This window comes from Muntiacus reevesi, chromosome 3 (genome assembly GCF_963930625.1).
Source record: "Muntiacus reevesi chromosome 3, mMunRee1.1, whole genome shotgun sequence".
Taxonomy (NCBI): domain Eukaryota; kingdom Metazoa; phylum Chordata; class Mammalia; order Artiodactyla; family Cervidae; genus Muntiacus; species Muntiacus reevesi.
The window spans coordinates 179,302,032-179,316,726 of record NC_089251.1 but is presented as its reverse complement, the minus strand read 5'-3'; the positions used below and the strand labels follow the sequence as shown (position 1 = coordinate 179,316,726).

The 14,695-nt window shown below is 39.9% G+C and overlaps 1 protein-coding gene across 4 annotated transcripts in view; it reads left to right on the top strand.

Moving 5' to 3' along the window:
• ADGRG6 (adhesion G protein-coupled receptor G6) overlaps positions 1-14,695 on the top strand; it is a 154,258-nt gene that overhangs the window by 107,775 nt on the left and 31,788 nt on the right. For 3 of the 4 annotated variants that reach the window (XM_065931247.1, XM_065931248.1, XM_065931249.1), the window contains exons 13-17: positions 1,286-1,457; positions 3,646-3,786; positions 7,162-7,281; positions 9,808-9,853; positions 11,370-11,476. In XM_065931247.1, coding sequence (XP_065787319.1) covers positions 1,286-1,457; positions 3,646-3,786; positions 7,162-7,281; positions 9,808-9,853; positions 11,370-11,476 — 586 coding nt within the window. The remainder of the gene's footprint in view (positions 1-1,285; positions 1,458-3,645; positions 3,787-7,161; positions 7,282-9,807; positions 9,854-11,369; positions 11,477-14,695) is intronic. The other variant, XM_065931250.1, reaches the window with a different exon arrangement.

The following is a 14,695-nucleotide window of genomic DNA, read 5'->3' as shown; positions in this document are numbered from 1 at the left end:
CACAGATCTGAATGCTCCGTGCCCAGCTTTCAAACTTTAAATCTCTAGAAGGTCCATTGATAATTCCCAAGATCATTCACAAAATGTACTTCAAAATTTTGTGGGGTTTTTTTGAGAAAATAATTTACAAATTGATTAGGATTGCCCACCTGGCTAGGTAATGTAAATAGTGCCAGAAAGACATTATTGGTATTTCATTTTTTCATGTGAAAAATGTTAACTGGTGTAAATTCAAAAGATAAATTGTGTATATTTATATATTTAGCATAAATATATATTTTTATATTTAGAATACATTATATATGTATAAATTTATGACACTACTTTTTGCTTGCAAAGGAGATACTTAGCAAGCACTCAGCTGACATCTTTTAGGCATAATGTGGTCATTGTTGGCTACTGTTCTATGAACTGTGACACAAAACAGCTGCTACTCTGTGACTGTTATACTTCTGAAATGAAAATGCCTAGGGAAGGGTGAAATACACCTATTTTTACATAATTCAATTTATATCCAATTATCTCATTTAATGTGTTAATATTAAGATATTTGGGCTTCCCAGATGGCTCAGGGGTAAAGAATCTGCCTGCCGGTGAAAGCGATGTGGGGGACACAGTTTCAATCCCTGGGTCGGGAAGATTCCCTGAAGGAGGGCATGGCAACCCACTTCAGTATTCTCGCCTGGAAAATTGCATGGACAGAGGAGCCTGGTGGGCTGCAGTATGTGGGGTCACAGAGAGCAGGACATGACTGAGTAGCTGAGCATGCATGCATGCTAAGATATTTTTTCTTTCTATTTTCTTTCAACCAGATTTCTTTGATGAAAATTTTATCTTTGTTTGAATGTATTCTCTAACTTACCTTATGCAAATAATAATTACAAACTTTTTTTACAGGGTCTTGCAATTCAAAAAATACTTCTATTATATTATTTCCTTTGATTCTCACTCTGTATAAAGTAGGAAGAGAATTTTTTGTATGAGGAAAGAAAGGCTAAAATAGATGAAAAACAGAGTATTTGTTTAGGATAACTTTACTGTTGCTTTTCCATAAAGCATGTATTTCTCCTCAAGTTTATCTCTAGAATTCAATGTTTTAACTGATATTATTGTGGCATGAAGTAATTAACTTAATGCGTATTCATATTAAGGTCAAAAAAAATTTTTTTTAAGATCAAAAGATTTAAGGATGATTTTATTTGGTTGGTATTTTGTCCTGCAGGAAATCACACGTGTGCAGGTACCTAAAATGTGTTCCTTAACAGTGCTGTTGTTATTTCTTTAGAGCTTTAAAAACGATTGATGAATTGGCCTTCAAGATAGACCTACAGAGCACAACACATGTGAATATCACAACTCGGAATCTGGCTCTTGGAGTATCATCTGTGTCCCCAGAGACCAATGAAATTTCAAATTTTAGCATTGGACTTCCAAGCAATAATGAGTCATACTTCCAGGTAATAAGTTAGTGGTTTCTATAATCAATTAGACAAAAATCTCTGATCTTCTGCTAGTTGCTACGGCAAGGAGATCTTGGTTCTAGGGATGGAAGGTAAATCTGAAGGCTGACTAAGATTAATAACAGCAGTAGCCATAGGCATGTGGACTCAGGGAGGAGGTATACTTTCAGCTTACCTTCTCCAGGAGGTGATAGTGGAATTAAATGTTAAGCTATGAGTGAGTACCACCCTACTGGAAGTGGGATATGGGATTAGTTTAGTCAGAAGAAAGGGCTTCCCTGATAGCTCAGTTGGTAAAGAATTCACCTGCAATGCAGGAGACCTCGATTTGATTCCTGGATTGGGAAGATCCCCTGGAGAAGGGATAGGCTACCCATTCCAATATTCTCAGGCTTCCCTTGTGGCTTAGCTGGTAAAGAATCTGCCTGTAATGCGGGAGGCCTAGGTTTGATCCCTGGGTTGGGAAGATCCCCTGGAGAAGGGAAAGTCTACCCACTCCAGTATTCTGGCCTGGAGAATTCCATGGACTGTATAGTTCATGGGGTTGCAAAGAGTCAGACACGATTGAGCGATTTTCACTTTCCTTTAGTCAGAAGAAAGACCTTCTTAAGGACCCAATGATGGGAAGATGCATGGTGTGTTCTCTTTGCCAGTATTTCTCAAATGATTACATTATAACCACCTAGAGAACTTACCAAAACAATTGCTGGGGCTTCCCTGGTGGCTCAGTGATAAGGAATGCAGGAGACACAGGTTTGATCCCTGGTTTGAGAAAATCCCACAGGAAGCAGAGCAGCTAAGTCTGTGAGCCACAACTATTTCTGTCCTCTAGAACCTGGGAGCCACGACTACTGAGCCCATGTGCTGCAACTACTGAAACTGCAATAAGAGAAAGTGAAAAGTGAAAGCTGCTTAGTCGTGTCTGACTCTTTGCCCCGCCAGGCTCCTCTGTCCATGGGATTCTCCAGACAAGAATACTGGAGTGGGTTGCCTTTCCCTTCTCCAGGGGATCTTCCCGACCCACAGATCAAACCTGCGTCTCCTGCAGGCAGGCAGATTCTTTACTGTCTGAGCTACCAAAGAACCCAAGAGAAGCCACCGCAAAAAGCCCACACACCGCCACTAGAGAGTGGCCGCTGCTTGCCCCAGCTAGAGGAAAGTCTGTGCAGCAGTGAAGACCCAGCAGAGCCAAAAATAAATAAATTAAAAAAAGTCTCTGGGTCCCATCTCCAGAGATTCTAATTTAGGGCCCTGAGTGGATCTCCCAAGTTTGCACTTTTAACAAGTTCCCGGGTATTTGCTAGTACTGCTGGTGTGCGGATTGTATTTTGAAAAACAGTGGTATAGAAGGCTAAGAATGGCAGATGAAAATGAGGCTGGACAAGAAATTCGGGGCCAGATTGATGGAGATCCTCTCTGACCTGTTCAAGTAACACTTTAGCAAATAATTGTTAGGTTCCTCCTATGTGCTAGACAGTGTTAGCCACATGGGCAAATGAAATGATTGAAACATCACGCTTGACACAGGAGAACACCTAAACGGCTGGCATGTCATGCTTCTTAACTGTGGAGATAATTCAAGATAGGATATTTAAAAATCTGTATATAAGGAAGAACTTTCTTTCTGCTTTGGACCAGCGGCTCTTTTGGAGTAATTCTGTTTCACATTTTAAGAGTTAAAAAACAGTCAGCATCATTCTCATTTCAGGTCCATTTGCAGGAAAACACGGTTTTGCGTAATCTGTTGGTTCAGGAAAAATGGTACCCAAGAACGCTCATAAAACTTCAGCTGCTTCCTCAGTGAAAAGATACTCATTCTTAGCAATAAAACAAATGAGCTCCAGCCTTTTTTTTTTTTTTTTTTTCTGGTAGTTATTTTTTCACAGTGTGTTTTGAGAGAAACACAAAATCTATTAAGTACAAATCTAATCTTTATATTTGAAAATGTCAACTGATTTGTAGATTTCTTGGTTTGAGTTAAACTCAGTACATTTCTTGTTTTGCCACATTTGCAAAACTCAAATAAGATCCAGGCCTTAAGGGACTTGTACTGCGGGCAGAGACTGTGGTGGAGGTAAAGAGGAGACCAGACTGAGTTTTGATGACGGCAGTTACTGTCCTAGGGAGTAAAGTTATCATTGCAATTTAAATATAATTACTCAACTGGTGTCTGTGTGTGTGACAGATGGATTTTAAGAGTGGACAAGTGGATCCATTAGCTTCTGTCATTTTGCCTCCGAACTTACTTGAGAACCTAAGTGAAGAAGATTCTGTATTAGTTAAAAGGGCACAATTTACTTTCTTCAATAAAACTGGACTTTTCCAGGTAAGTGTTCATTAACTTACTGTTTTTCAATCAGAAATAGTTTTCTTGCTTAAAACGAAAGATATAAGTTCAGGTTTATGGAAAATATGTCAAGAGGTATAGAAAAATTAATCTACTATATTTTTAAAAGTTATTTAACATAACTTTAAATACTTTATTTCTGATAATCATATGCTTATTAATAAGATGTGTTCATTGAAGTTTTTTGAATAAATCAGATTAAGACTTGTGTGATGCAATTAGAAATGGAATTTGTGGAGAAGTTATTATTTCTTTTGTTAAGTATTTTATGCTCTCCAGCAATTTAGATCTTCAGAGTTAAAGAAATTGTGTGCCAAAGGAAAGGTTTTTTCCTTGATTCAGCGGGAAGCACTGTTTACATAATGAGCAGCATTCTTGGCTTTAATCAGTTTTCCCATTAGTATTTCAAATGGCCTTTGGCCTTCCCACATCCCCCGAGTAGTGTGGCATTGTGCTGAGCACATATTATCATTTTTATTGGCATCGTTTCCAAATACTAGAAAGTCCCCTGCCAGCAAACACTAATGACCTCTGGTTGCCTTTGAAAAGACAGCTCATTTTGAGCAGTTTCACTGAGCCCTGTCAGTAAAAGTTTTATCTGTTAAATTGAGGATACCTGTGTCTATCAAACAGTGTGACCTATCTGCAAGGTTGAAAGGCAGTAGAAGTGTTTTTCACTGTGCTAGACGTCACGTTTAGAATAATGGCAAAGGAGGCTACGGGGAAGTAAAAGGAGGAACATGGAACTGTTTACAGTCATTAACTCAAAACGCTTTAAAATGTTATCAGCAAATGCTTTAAGAACAAGCTATATACAATTTTGAAGTAAATTAAGAATGTAATTACCTGCAGTTGCTCTGAAGGATTTAATAGCTACAAACACTTAAAAATGCATTTGTTAAAGTTATTGGAGACGTGTAACAATGGCACCTTTTAAAATAATAGGAGAGGACTTCCCTGGTAGTTCAGTGGTTAAGATGCCACGCTTCCAATGAAGGGAGCCTGGGTTCAATCCCTGATCAGGGAACTAAGATCCCACATACTTCCAGGTGTACCCCTCAAGCCCCAGCAAATAATAATAACATAAAAAAATGCAGGAGGTTTTGGATGATGTGAATAGTGGGAGAAGAGGTCATTGAGAGGAGAGGGGGGCACTGGAGGAAGTCCTAGCGTTATAAGATCAGTCACTGTTTCATTTTGAGTCTCTTCTTCTCACGTGATCACTTCCTTCTCCTTTGGCATCTCCCAGTCCTCGACATTGTTAGGAAACATATGTTTGGTTTTTAAAGTAAATTTATAGAAGACTGAAAAACATGTTCTAATGCTACTCCCCTCACAAAGGGAACAGAGTAAGGGTATTTTTTTATTAATTAATTGTGATTGCAGTATAGTTGCTTTATGATGTTGTATTAACCTCTGAAAAGTGAAAGTGTTAGTCACTCAGTCTTGTCTGACTCTTTGTGACCCATGGACTGTAGCCCTGCCAGGCTCCTGTGTCCATGGAATTCTCCAGGCAGAATTACTGGAGTGGGTTGCCATGCCCTTCTTAAGGGGATCTTCCCAATCCAGGGACTGAACCCAGCTCTGCCACATTGCAGGCAGATTCTGTACCATCTGAGCCATCAGGGAAGCCTGGGGCCATGTTAGCCTCTCTCTGTGTTAGTTGCTGAGTCTTGTCCAGGTCTTTGTGACCCCATGGACTGTAGCTCACCAGGCTCCTTTCTGCACCTGGAATTCCCCAGGCAAGAATACTGGAGTGGGTAGCCATTCCCTTCTCCGAGGGATCTTCCCCACCCAGAGACTGAACCCAGGTCTCCTGCACTGCAGGCAGATTCTTTACTATCTGAGCCTCCAGGGAAGTCTTACTGTTCAGCAAAATGAGTCAGCTATATATGTATGCATATCCCCTCTCTTTTGGATTTCCCTCTCATCTAGGGCAGGACAGTGTATTAAGTAAAGTTCTCTGAGTTTTAACGGTAGGTTTCCATTAGCTGTCTAGTTTATACATAGTATCAATAGCGTATATGTGTCAGTCTCTTCAATTTCCCCCACCCCTCCTTTTTACTGGAAAGGCTGGGTATATCCAAACCATAGCCCCTTATTGAAAGAGAGCACACAAACCTAACCAAAAGTTATATTCTGGGTGCTAAGAACTAGGTAACATTGAAGGAATCCTGTAGTTATTCCAAAAGAGCTGATTTGCAAGCTGTAATAGAGAAATTGAGGAGGTTCAACAAGAAATACAGAGGAAAAGAGAAAGTGATGATAATCTATTGTTCCCAGGCATTTTGCAGCACAGATTCATTCATTTGATTTCCTGGCAACCTTAACTTTGAAGTGGTAGCTACAGGAGTGGTAGCCATCAGGTGTGCATTCGGAGATGGTAGAAGTTCCGGTGGAGTTGTAATGCAGTAGAATTACATTTAGGTTTACATTAGTAAACACTCAGCTTTCCCTGGTTGGCTCAGCTGGTAAAGAATCTGCCTGCAATGCGGGGCTCCTGGGTTCTATCCCCGTATTGGGAAGATCCCCTGGAGAAGGGAAAGGCTACCCACTCCAGTATTCTGGCCTGGAGTATTCCATGGATTCTGTAGTCCATGGGGTCACAAAGAGTCAAACACGACTGAGCGACCTTCACTTCACTTCACTTCACTTTAGTAAACACTCAGGCTCCCCTAGAAGCTCAGACAGTAAAGAATCTGCCTGTAATACAGGAGACCCGGGTTCCATCCCTGGGTGGAGAAAATCCCCTGGAGAAGGGAATGGCAACCCACTCTAGTATTCTTGCCTGGAGAATCCCATGGACAGAGGAGTTTGGTGGGCTACAGTCCACGGGATCGCAAAGAGTCAGACACAACTGAGTGATTTTCGCTTCACTCACTTTACTTCTAGTAAACACTCAAGACTTGTCACGAACCTGAAAGATGAATTGATTTTTATTTTTCACACCATATTTCCTTGTTATTTCTTTAGAGGAAAACAGCTTCATCTATTTTTTATGGTAGGGAAATGATCTAACTGTCTCGCAACTTTTTATGAATGTATATTATTTGTGAGTTTGCATTGTTTCAGATGTTAACTGGCTGACATCAGTCACAGCAATCAAGAATGAAGTTTTATGAACATTATCTTGCAGCATTGGCTCTCAGATTCCTTCAATGTATTTATTATAATAAGGGAAATAGCAGAGCTCTTTCAGGAAAGCTAGCAGTTTGATCTTATAAACAGGATGTTCTATAACTGAAGATCTTAAGTGTAAGAAGTGCTGACAGATTGCTTACTTTGGAACACCAAAATAAAATAAAAGGGTGTACTTCTGACTAATACAGAGTTCTTTTTTTTTTTCTTTAAAAGGATGTAGGAACCAAGAAAGGCACCTTAGTGAGCTATGTGATGGCGTGCAGTGTTGGAAACATTACTATCCAGGGTCTGAAGGATCCTGTTCAGATAAGGATCAAACACACAAGAACTCAGGTAAAGAAAAGCTGCAGACAGCCATGGGGCAAAGGCTGACTGTTTCGTAGACCTCTGAGGCATCTTTTAAAACATGGTTAGAAGTAACTTGTACATTATAGGTTTCCACAGCGGGGAAACCAGCTAGTCTGATAGTCCTGTAATGTCACAGTAGATGATGGCAGTAGGATGAGGGAGGGACATTTAGTCTTTTCTAGGATTCAGTCATCTGCAGAGGAATGAGAGTGAAGGAAAGAACCACTCCTTTTAAGAAACGACATATGATTTGATGCTTTCAAACTGTGGTGCTGGAGAACTCTTTAAGAGTCCCTTGGACAGCAAAGAGATCAAACCAGTCAATCTTACAGGAAATCACTGAAAGAATAGTCATTGAAAGGAATAGTCATTGAAAGGACTGATGCTGAAGCTGAAGCTCCAATACTTTGGCCACCTGATGCGGAGAGCCAACTCCTTGGAAAAGATCCCCATGCTGGGAAAGATTGAGGGTAGGAAGAGAAGGGGCTGACAGAGGATGAGATGGTTGAATGGCATCATCGACTCAACGGCCCTGAGTTTGAGCAAGCTCCGGGAGTTGGTGATGGACAGGGTCCATGGGGTCGCAGAGTCAGACCCGACTGAGCCACGGAACAACAACAACAAATAATTATTGGGTTGGCCATAAAGTTCATTCGTATTTTTGTGCATCTTACAAAAAACGTGAACAAACTTTTTGGCCAGCCCAGTACTTCAGCTAAATTAGGTCTAGGCACAGTGCACAACTGTGTCATTCAAGGTTTTTGTTGTCTTTTTAAAGTCAAGTGAAAGTTAAAGTCACTTAGTTGTATCCAACTCTTTGCGAGTACAGCCTACCAGGCTCCTTTGTCCATAGAATTCTCCAGGCAAGAATACTGGAGTGCCTATCCCTTCTCCAGGGGATCTTCCTGACCCAGAAATCGAACCAGGGTCTCCTGCATTGCAGGCGGGTTCTTTACCAGCTGAGCTACCAGGGAAGCCCTTTTAAAGTCAAAGATGACTGAAGCTGGGAAAGCAGAAGGGAAATGGGAGAATCAGGAGAGAGTTGGCTTATTTTTTTGAGAGGTTAGTGCTTGTCTAAAACCTTGGCACATGTTGCTTTTTTTTTCCTGCTTCATCTGTTTATTTGATAAAATTCTGTGGGGGTTCTTATTGTCCTCAGTGGCCTAACCACAGTGGTCCCCTGTTTTATAGAGGCTCCCAGTCACGGTCTGACTATTAGGCAGGCAGGAAGGCAGGCGGGAAGTGACCTGGCTGATAAGGAGTAAGGCTTGGAATTGAAGTCTACTAAGAATTCGCCTTGCTTTGTCACGGAACCCTCTGAGACTTCCCTGTTCTACCCTTTGGCCTCCTTTGTTTCAGCTCCTTCATCCATAAAGAAATTTTTTTATCGTGGTAGAATATGTTGTTGTTCCGTAAGCTAGGTCATGTCCTAGTCTTTGCAACCCCATGGACTGTGGCACGCCAGGCTTCCCTGTCCATCACCAACTCCCGGAGCTTGCTCAAACCCATGTCCATCGAGTCAGTGATGCCATCCAACTATCTCATCCTCTGTTGCCCCCTTTCCCTCCTGCCCTCAATTTTTCACAATATCAGGGTCCTTTCCAATGAGTCGGCTCTTGGCATCAGGTGGCCAAAGTATTGGTAGAATATACACAACATAAAAGTAACTATTTTAACCATTACTAAGTGTGCAGTTCTGTGGGTACATTCACACTTCTCTGCAACCATCACTACATCCATCTCCAGAACTTCTTCATCTTCCCCAACTGAAACTATGTCCCCATGAAACACCTCCCATCCCTCCTCTCTCAGTCCTCGGAAACCGCCTTTCTATTCTGTCTCCATGAAACTGACTATCTCGATATCTCATACAAGTGGAATCATACAGTGTTTGTCTTTTTGTGACTGGCTTATTTCACTTGGTATTTTCGAGTTCTATCCATATGATAGCATGTCATAATTTCCTTCATTTTTAAGTTTGGATGATGTTCCATTGCATACATACACACACACACACACACACACACACACACATTTTGCTTGTCCATTCATTCATAATGGGTACTTTTGCTGCTTCCATCTTTTGGCGATTGTGAATAATGCTGCTCTGAACATGGTTGTGTAAATATCTGTTTGAGTCCCTGCTTGTGATTCTTTTGGGCATATATCTAGAAATAAAAGAGAATTTTGAAGATGAAGTGAAATTTTAGTGTAAAGAGCTTTGCTAAAAGCTTAGAATTGCACTTTACTGTGAGAAATAATTAGTAACCTGCAGATAAATGGATAAGGTGATGATTCCTTTGGAGCTATAGTTGATTTCCATTTGAAGTCTGTGGGAGCAAACCCCTTAAACTGCCTGCTGTTCTTGGATCGTATTGCTGTGGCTAATGGTGATCTATTCCTTTGTGAAAACCTTAGCATTTTTACTCATTTCCCATATTCAAATTGTATGATTTTTTTTTCATTTATTTTAAACAACAGTTTCACATGTTTATTCTTATGTTAATATAGGCAGCGGCTCATCCCATCTGTGCCTTCTGGAATCTGAACAAAAATGGTAAGTTTTAAAATATTGGCTGTCTTAATAACAACTGAATTTTAAACCTTGTTAGACACCTCCATTTCCTTTAATTCCATCTCGGATCAGAGTGAGTCACAATGTAAGTGTGATGGCAACTGAGCTGCAAAATTTAGTTTAGGTAGCTTGGGAAGAGAATTCTTATTTCAGTAACTTTTTATTCATTGCAAGAAGAAATAGGCACACTTAAAAAAAAAACTACCTCTAATTTCAGTAATTTATAAACTATAACATATATTTTTATTGCCCCTTTTAGATGAATGTCAGTATACATTTGATCACATTTCTTCTAGGACACTTCTGAGATTATTTGATGTGCATGAGGCATGCAATTTAAAATCTACTTTCCAGACCATGGGTTATGGGGGGATATCGTATTAGAGGACTGTAACTATAGGCATGGTTGTAATGGATACACGTTACTTGAAAGAAATGAAGTGCCTCCAAAATGACATTTTACAGTTGAGAGAGAAAGGCAAAATTAAGGGGTGAATCACTAGGTGTAAAGGGCGGTGACGTCTGTGCAGGGAAGGGGAAACCGCGCACCTGGTCATCTTCCCCTGGGATGCCCCTGCTGTTCTGCGACTCCGCAGTGGGACCGTGGTGGCACAGTCACACGAGCGCTGGTGTAGGCTGCTTCTCAGAAATGTAATCTGAAGGTGTCCCACACCTCCTGATACTCCTTATCCTAGCTGGAAAGTTTTTGTTGCTGTTTGGTTTCTGGTTGCAGTTTGAGAAGATTCTGATTTACTCGCTACATAGTTAAAAATGATATCACCTTGTAGTCTTAAAACACTTCTCAACTATATGTGTCGTTCATATTCCATATCATACCATGAAAGTCATATAAGATGTGGTAAAGGCATCACAGTAAGCTGTCTCTGTGCATGACTACTGTGTGCTTAATAGCATGTTCCAAGGAGACTGACCTTTGTTCTCATGTCTTCCCAGAGACATAGATTGACCCAAGGGGGTAAAAAATTGTATTGATCTCTAGAGACTTTGTTAGTATGTAACATACTTGGAAAGAAATACTCTTTTTATGGAAATTGACTTTAAAATATATTAAATAAATTACATTTCAATTCATGCATTAATATAATTATGTTAAATATATATTTATATAAAATATAATCTACTAAATGAATGTCTTATATATGTCTTATAGATATACTCAATATACATACATTAAATAAGTAAAATATATATTCAAATATCTTGAATTTTTAAAATTGACGTTTTTGCAGTCTTCCTGAGGAGGCACTTCCATAGGACACAGTTGAAAACCACCACCTAATCTCTAACTGCCCACCTTGCAGTAACATCCAGGAATCGAAATTATTTTAAGTATTGGCAGTTTTCAGAACAGTATCCGTTTTGCAGACAAACTGCAAGGCAAAAGAGACTGAGGCACAGTTCCCCAGGGGAAAGCTCCCCCATCCTGGGAAAGGAACTGACCTGCAGGCATTTTCACACTGTTGATTTCTTTCCACAAAAGGTTCTGGATTTTGGGACACTTCAGGATGTGACGCACACAAAGATTCAGACGCCAACGAGACAGTCTGCCTGTGTAACCACCTCACCCACTTTGGGGTTCTGATGGTAGGGGAAGAACGTCTAAACTCATTTTGAAATGATGTAATTGTGGAAGTCATTTTGACTCATTTTTGTGAGTCAGCGTTTATGGATTATGTGTTTGGGAAATTTTTCCCCTAATAATTTTCATCTATAGCCTGAAATCTTGATTCTTAAATAAGAATCTAACTGGCAGAGATCATATGTTTAAAATGTGCAAGGTAAGTATAGAAAAGAATACTCTTCCCCCTACCTGCCCCCCTGTGCATTAACAGTAATCACAAATAACCTCAGAAACAAGAAAATCACCGTGAAACCCTTGAATTAACGGAGAAAGTTAGGGAGATGGGGAGAGAGAGGGAGGGAGGGAGAGAGAGAGAGAAAAGTTAAAGAGGGAGAAAATGTTGGGTTTTACTAGCATGGAAGTGAGCTGTGAAAAGTCTCATCAAAAATCGCCTTATAGTTTATTATCACTCGTATGTTTGAATGTAACTTTGTACCAGGTACTGGTGATCCAACTGTGACCCCAAATGACTGCAGCCCTAACTGGAAATCATGCCTATTAGCAAAGACTAGTAACTAGGGTAGTGTGGAGGCCTGCCAGAGAAATGATGGGTGTGACATTTCTCTCACAACTAGACCTTCCTACCTTTCTTCCTGCCTTCTTTCCTCTGGCCCCGGTTTTATCTCATTAGCCAGCCTGTCCAACAGTTCTAAGCAGAAGTTAGATTGCATCAGTATGCTTTTTCAGCCCACCAAATTTTCAGGAGTCAATTTTCGAGAGTCATACAAGCAGGAACTTGTATGACTTCATCCACAGACTTACACCTTCATTTTATAATCTGGTATGCTAGTGTTTGTGTAAACACCTTTCTGGTATGAAATACACCCTCCAGGTCCAAACAGAGCCATTGTTTCTGTATAGTTTCCATAAAGGGATCAAACCACATTTGCTTTTTAATTGAAGATGGAAGTAGTGAGTGCTAAGGCAGTAAAGCTTTTCAAATTGAATCACAGAGGTCGGGTCATGTGTATCCAATCTGTCCCTTGAATCTTTACACCCACTTCCAATGGGAATGAGAGGAAGCCGCGAGGGGCTGTGGGTGCAGTGACTGGCTCGTGCATCTACTTGGTCTAGGGACTGATAAATGGCCATTGTCATGAGGCAGCCCTGCCCTTTGTGATTTTCCTGACAATCCAATACTTAAAGCTCTGAAGGATAAGACCATGTCATTTAAAAAGACTGACGATCATAGAAAATAACTTTTAAACTTTCCTCAAATATCAATGTCTTCATTTACTGACAGACCATGAAAATGAACAATTAAACTATATCATGTGTTCCCTAAATGGTTTTTAAAAATCCTGTTTTCTTCCGCATTCATTTTTCTGAAAAGTGACAGCATCTTTCTTTCATGAAATGCTGATTTTGCATCATTAATCATTTAGGTATACAAGCTTTAGCTTAATTCACTGAAGTATTTAACTGTGTGTGTGTGTGAGCAGGATTGTGTGTGTTGTAAATCAATATTAGATAAATAGCTAGCAATAATACTGTTCACTGTTCAGAGATGATTTATGAGTAACCAAAGTTTGGCTTCCCATTACTTTTTTTCAAGTATTGTTTATATTTTGTTATGAATTTATAAGTCTATATTACTTTTTCTGTTGTCATTTGATGAAATAATTAGTTTTCCAGGTATAAGGGTACGTGCATTTTTCATTGCTTTTTTTCCATTTTCCATTGTGGCTGCTTTTATAGGATTATAAAGTTCTGGAAGAAAAACTTTCCAGAATTTATCTTTTCTGGTCATGTGCCCACATCCTTTCAGTGTTTCCAGACCACCAAGACATTGTTAAGAGTCTTTCTTGGTGTACAAACTCTTTATTCACTTGTGTAAGATATTCCTTGAGTCTACTTTGCCCCATGACACATTCACCATATGAGAAATTAAAAAACATACCCCAGATTCATAATTATATCTCCTAATCTACAAACATATGAACATTTTCACATCCTCTGTTACATGTATTTGTAGTAAAACCGATTTTCATGTTTTTTGACATCAGTATGTTTTCATATTGGCTCGTTCAGAGGAACAAATATTTTCATATTCTTCATTCTTTAAAAGTACGAAACAGCATGAGAATTGTGTTTAAATGTGTAACCGTAAAGAGCATTATTTTATTCAATTTACATTTTAAACTATGGCTCTAATCACGACTTGCAAGTCAACCACATCTAATGGAGAGACGTATGTTCTTCAAGAGGTAATAATGAGTCCTTTGGTGATTCTCAAGATATTTCTCTGCTCCATCAAATCCTGGAGTAACCAGAATTTTGATCGGGGTAACCTACCAGTGAATCGAGTGGCCTGGCTCAAACACACCCCATGTGCCAGGGGCATCTCAGGTCCTCCCAGTGGTTTGAGGGGTTCCTGGGAGAGGTGGGTAGGGATGGTCCTCTCTGACCCTGAGTCCCTGTGTCTGCTGAACTCCATCACTTTGTGCATTTCTTGCTATCACACAGGTACTGTTACTTGCTCCTCACTGTGTCAACCGAACCTGGAATTAAGTCCCACTTGTGGTTTCACATAGATACACACTCATACAAAATGACTTCCTGGAGGTTTTTGTATGAATAGCAGATTTTATTGACATTTTGGTGACAATTAAAGAAAATTAACATTACAGAATGAAAAACCTATAAACTTTTTTTCCCCATAATTTAAGACCTCAACGTTTAAACCAGATATTCCATGTTCCTTCTCCAAAAAGGCTCCGTTTTAAAACATCTGTATAATGGAGATGCCTTTCTCCTCCAATCAAGGGTTGAGTAGTTGGTCTTAACTCAAGATTTATCCCTAGTCTAATTCTCCATTTAAGGAAGAAAAGAAAGATTTTCCTATCACGCCTGAATTTTGCACGTCTGCCTCTTTCTACACAGTGAAATTAAGGCTTTGTATTCACATGCAAAAATGCTGACTTCTTTTTAATCACAACAGCCTCTAATACTTAAAAAGAAAAATTTATTTTCTGCGGTGCTGGGCCTTCGTTGCTGTTGGCGGACTTCTCGTTTTGGTGGCTTCTCTTGTTGCAGAGTGCCGGCTCTAGAGCGCAGGCTTTAGCTCCCCTCAGCATGTGGAGTTTTCCCGGACCAGGATCGAACCTGTGTCCTCTGCATTGACAGGTGGATTCTTATCCACTGCACCACCAGGAAAGTCCAACCCCTAACCCTTTTAAGTA